The sequence below is a fragment of the Chanos chanos genome, chromosome 7, assembly GCF_902362185.1.
Source record: "Chanos chanos chromosome 7, fChaCha1.1, whole genome shotgun sequence".
Lineage (NCBI taxonomy): Eukaryota > Metazoa > Chordata > Actinopteri > Gonorynchiformes > Chanidae > Chanos > Chanos chanos.
The window spans coordinates 8,920,164-8,925,163 of NC_044501.1; the positions used below are offsets into that span (position 1 = coordinate 8,920,164).

General features: G+C 40.7%; 1 protein-coding gene across 1 annotated transcript in view; it reads left to right on the top strand.

Moving 5' to 3' along the window:
- Nucleotides 1-5,000, top strand: part of grin2bb (glutamate receptor, ionotropic, N-methyl D-aspartate 2B, genome duplicate b) — a 48,736-nt gene that overhangs the window by 11 nt on the left and 43,725 nt on the right. The window contains 1 exon segment of the mRNA XM_030780031.1: nucleotides 1-184. This exon segment is cut by the window's left edge and continues 11 nt beyond it. Coding sequence (XP_030635891.1) covers nucleotides 1-184 — 184 coding nt within the window.

The window sequence follows — 5,000 nt, forward strand, 5'->3', positions numbered from 1 at the left end:
CGATCCCAAGAGCATCATCAATCGAATCTGCGCCCTCATGTCTCGGAATTGGCTCCAGGGGGTGGTGTTCGGGGACGACACCGACCAAGAGGCCATCGCCCAGATCCTGGACTTCATTTCTGCCCAGACTCACATCCCCATCCTGGGTATTCGCGGAGGATCCTCCATGATAATGGCCGCCAAGGTACGTAGCGCTGAGTGCTTCGGCTCATCTGGATTAGCTGTTCCGTTTGTTAACCAGAGGGCAGTCCCTTTGGGACAAAGTATGTTGGCAAAATACATATTGGAACTTTATTACTTTAATTAGTTTGTTTTACTATATCTGGAGATTAAAAATACTTTTATGGAAGTGATACTGAACCTTGGGTACAAGCAATAGTTTTGATAAATTCACGTTTGAAAATGTACAGTGATCATGCTCTACCTAGTGGCAGAAATAACAATGCACTTTACCATGGTGACAGCATTCAGTTCCATTAAAACGGTAAGTCAACGCAGAAACTGATTCTATCAAAAGCACAATCCAGCACAATCAGCAAGCTATTGGTAAGAGCATTCACCTGGTTAAGTCACTCCATTTGAGCTGTCTTGACAGGCAACTTTTTTTTTTTTTTTCTTAATGTACCGGTGATGTATTTTGGTCGAACTTAGAGGTGTGTCTAAAGCTAGGCTAGCTTGAGATTTCATAGCGATGATCTTGAATTTGTGTTAAATAAACATTTGTGTCGCAAAGAGAACAGACAGATTGGCAAGGATTTGAAGAGATATGACACGTCTGTGTAGACTTCTCAGTGACAATAGTTCCCCAGGTGGAAGTGATGAGTCATTTGACCAGTTCTAATGGGCGAATCTGGAGCAGACAAACTGCACAGTTTCTCTCTTAACTGAGCTAAGTGTGTCAACGTCAGAGTGTCGTTTTGTGTTTACTGGCTCTACTGACGCACAGTTGTGTAATTTTGTCTTCTCCCAGCAAAATTAGTGTAGAAAATGTAGTCTTTTTAATTTCCTTGTTACTCTTATTGTGAAAGCGTAGAGTCATACCGTTTCAGTTTGAGCTAATACATACGGATTGAATCAAGTCTTTTCCCCGAGGTTGCCAACATCCTTTTGGAAAAAAAAAAAAAAAACCCTGAAAACCTAGTCTTGCTCTAAGTGAACAGAATGCGGTGGTTGAATATACGGGCTGCGGTCTGTGTGAAAAGGAGAGAAACTCACGCCCCTGCTGAGGAATGTGTTGTCGATATTAAGCAATGAGGAAATGGTAAGTTGAGGAATATGAGGTGAAAGGAGAGATTTGCTCTGTCAAAAGGTGTACGGGTGAGATTTTTTTATTTTTTCCCTTCATATTTCTGTGCACATATTTTTTTTTTTTTGCCTGGATTTTTCAGGAGGTATTTGCCTCCCACATGACTCATGTTGCTTTGAAGGCTCTGATGGATCTTTTTATAGTGTTTAAAGGGGGAGAGCGACAGAGAGAGGGTGAACGAGAGAGACAGAGTGTTAGAGAGACAGAAAGAGAGAGAGAGAGAGAGAGAGAGAGAGAGAGAGAGAGAAGGTGCCTGGGTTCTGGGTTTATTCTGTTAGCACCGTGAGCTGTGAGAACGGGGGGGGGGAATAGCACGGACGGAGCGAGGGAAGAGACCGAAAAGAAATGTCAGGGAGACTTTTAGCAAATGCCACATATGGAAAGAGAGGGAGGTAAATATATACATTCCCCGTCCCTTTTCTGCAGAGTAAAAAAAGACACAAGCACTTTGTGTCGGTGTTAACACAAGCACAGTGGACTTCTTTAAAAAAAAAGAAAAAAAAGAAAAGAAAGAAAGAAAGAAAGAAAAAGAAAATAAAAGAACATTTCGATTTAAGAAAAGCATTATTACACAAAGTTTTCACGCAACCCAACATTACGTAACAACGCTCAACATAACACAACACAAGCAGTGACCGACAAAAAAAAAAAAAAAAACAACATTACTCACTCAACGGTAGTTGAGCGTAGACCACTGGTGATCATCGCTACTTTTGTATGGCTAATTTTATTCAGCTTTGTCAACAATTTCCTTTACGAACCAAACTGAAAAAAAAAAAAGTTAAAACACAGCATCACCCTATTCCATCAACCCTATCCCATTCCCAAGTTTATCATCATATGACCTGATATTATCCAAATATATTTGAGTGTTACAAATAATCAGGCCCGCAGAGTAGCCAAAGGCTCTCAGCACTAATCTAAGTTTAAAAGGTTGGAATCAAACCTGTGAAATTAATCGCAGATGTTACATTACCCTCATCACACTGCATTTCAACAGGGACAATTAGCACTCATTCAACACTACCACTAAACACTTCTCTACAACAGGGATAAGTAATACTTAACACTGCTGCTCAACACTGCTCTTCAAGAGGGACAGTTAGTACTCAACATTGCTACTCAACACAACTCTTTGACATGGACAATTAATACTTAACATCGCCACTCAACACTGCTCTTCAACAGGGACAATTGATGGACACTCAACACTACCGGTCAAAACTGCTCCGTACAACAGGGACAATTAATACTTAACATTATCACTCAACATCACTCCTCAACAGGGTCAATTACTACTTAACATCACCACTCAACACCGCTCTTCAACAGGGACAATTAAAACTCAACACTCAAAGGCAGTTACTGTTCCTCTAAACTAACTTATCCATGATTGCATCTCTTTCTCTTGACACGACATAGAAGGCGGGTCTCTCAACACACTGAACCGCCAGAGACGTATGTGGACGCATAAGAAACACGACACCTCTCTTCACCTCCTTTTATGTCTCCATTCAAACTTCTGTTTTTAATCCTCTTCATAGTTCATAGTTAACATAGCTTTTCAGATTCTGTAAGCAGAAACTAGTCTCTCTCCCTCTCTCTCTCTCTCTCTCTCTCTCACTCTCTCTCTCTCTCTTTCTCTTACTGAGAATAATGTTGTGATAGAATAGATACAATCATTAACGCGTAGCACATTTTTCCGCAGTGTGTTGAAAGGATCTTAGGGGTCTGGAGGGACCTAATTGAATTAGCCAGCTACTTTTTCTCCAGCTCCGTCGCTTTATCCTTCTCAGGCATCACAAATGTTTGTGCCTGGGAGGAATGAACTCTACACTCCCTCATATACATGTTAATCAGGATAATCGCAAAGTTCATATCCGTAGAAAACATGCTTTCCAATGTCTGATGTCATGGAATTTGATGTCACAGAAGCGTAGAAGAACCATACGTAGTCTCGGCTGTCGTCTCGGATTCTAAATCGGAACCCGGAATATTTTCCTTATTTTCCAGTGGCGACACGCGTAGCGTACATAAGAGCATAGCTCTGGAAGGAGAGGACATTTTAGGAATCTGTGAGAAGCCTGCATTGGCAGCTGAAACTTAAAATCTTATCATAAATACTGAACATTAGCAACTGTTTAAGTGTCCGTCGATTCTTTCATGACCAACTCACTTCTTCATCTTATGGTCCTCTCTTTAACTACAGGCAAGTTTGTTCAGTATCATTAAGTTTGATGCTAAAACCAAATTGAGACGCCAACTGTAGGGTTTTTTTTGTTGTTTTTTCTTTTTTTTGGGGGGGGGTTGGTGAAGCTTATCTGACGAGCGTCGTTTTGTTTATGTTTTCAACCTCGTCATCCCCTCGTATATTTTAAACTCCGCATTCCAACGGTCGGTGAGACTGCAGATGTGTTTGGAGAGCCAATTGTGGCCGACACAGACAGGGAGAACAGCGATGCTTAACAAGCAGAGGGTAGAGCAACTTATTTCTCGCTTAATGGCAACTCCAAACGAGCAGGTGCTTTAGATTCATTAGACGTGCGTTCTACACATTTTTTTTAAGAGCGCCCGGAGAATCTAGAGAAGATAAGAGTACGGCCGAACCATTAGTCAAATGTCCCTTCTCCTCTGAAAGGGTCTTATCGGTAAATGGAGTTAGTTAAAAAAAAAAAAAAAAAAAAAAAAAAAAGCGAAATATTTTATTCTTTGGAAAATGAGTCTGACCATTTTCAGCAAAGTAAAAGTAAAAGAAATAAACAAACATGTACCTGAAAAGTCTAGAAGCCCCCTCCCCCACAAGATCTCAAGTCTGAGTATTAAACTTAGAAACCGTTCAACCCCCCCCCCCCCCCCCCCAACCCCCACCCACACCCCCTTGTATGCCCTTTTCTTATACAATTTATAATAATATTATACAAAATACAATAATATTTTCTTATCATTTTGCTTCATGTATAAGACATCTCTGTGTATGTTACTGATGTCTTGTCTATACCGAGTTAAACAGATTTGGACTGAAGCCGGCGGTGAAGACATTAACAAGAGACATCATGATTTGAATATGGAACAGATATTTTACACACAGCACGATGCAGCTTACAATATGTTTCATTATATCGCTGTTTTCTCCCTCTCTGCGGAAGAATAAGCAATTACAGCAAAATGTTTTCAAATCGTTTATTTTTTTTTTTTTTCCTTCGAAAAGAAAAAACGTCCGCCGCCCTCTGTTCCCGAATCCTTAAAATGTGCCTAAAAAAAAGAGGTATAGATATACATGTCAGCTGAAGGAGATGGATAGAGCAGGACCATGCTGGAGGGAAAAAAAGGAGAGAGAGAGAGAGGAGGAGAAGAGAGCGTTATAAAATGATGTGTGTGGGTGTGAACGAAAAGCAAGAGGCGGAGGTGTCTTAACATGCAATTACGACATGCTGAAATTTGTAAAAAAAAAAAAAAAAAAAAAAAAAAAGGAGGAATTTAAAAGTGGATTGATAGACACCAAAGAAAGAGAAGAGAAGAAAAGACAAGGGGGAATCGGAATGTAAGGAACAGTCATAGAGAGTTTGAGAGAGAGAATGTGAGAGACTCCCTGTGACAGAAAAAGAAGGGGGGAGGGGGGGGGGGGGGTCTGTGACACATGCCACAGGAGGCTGTAGATAAATAGATGGAATTGAGGAGTGTTTTCAACCCTGTC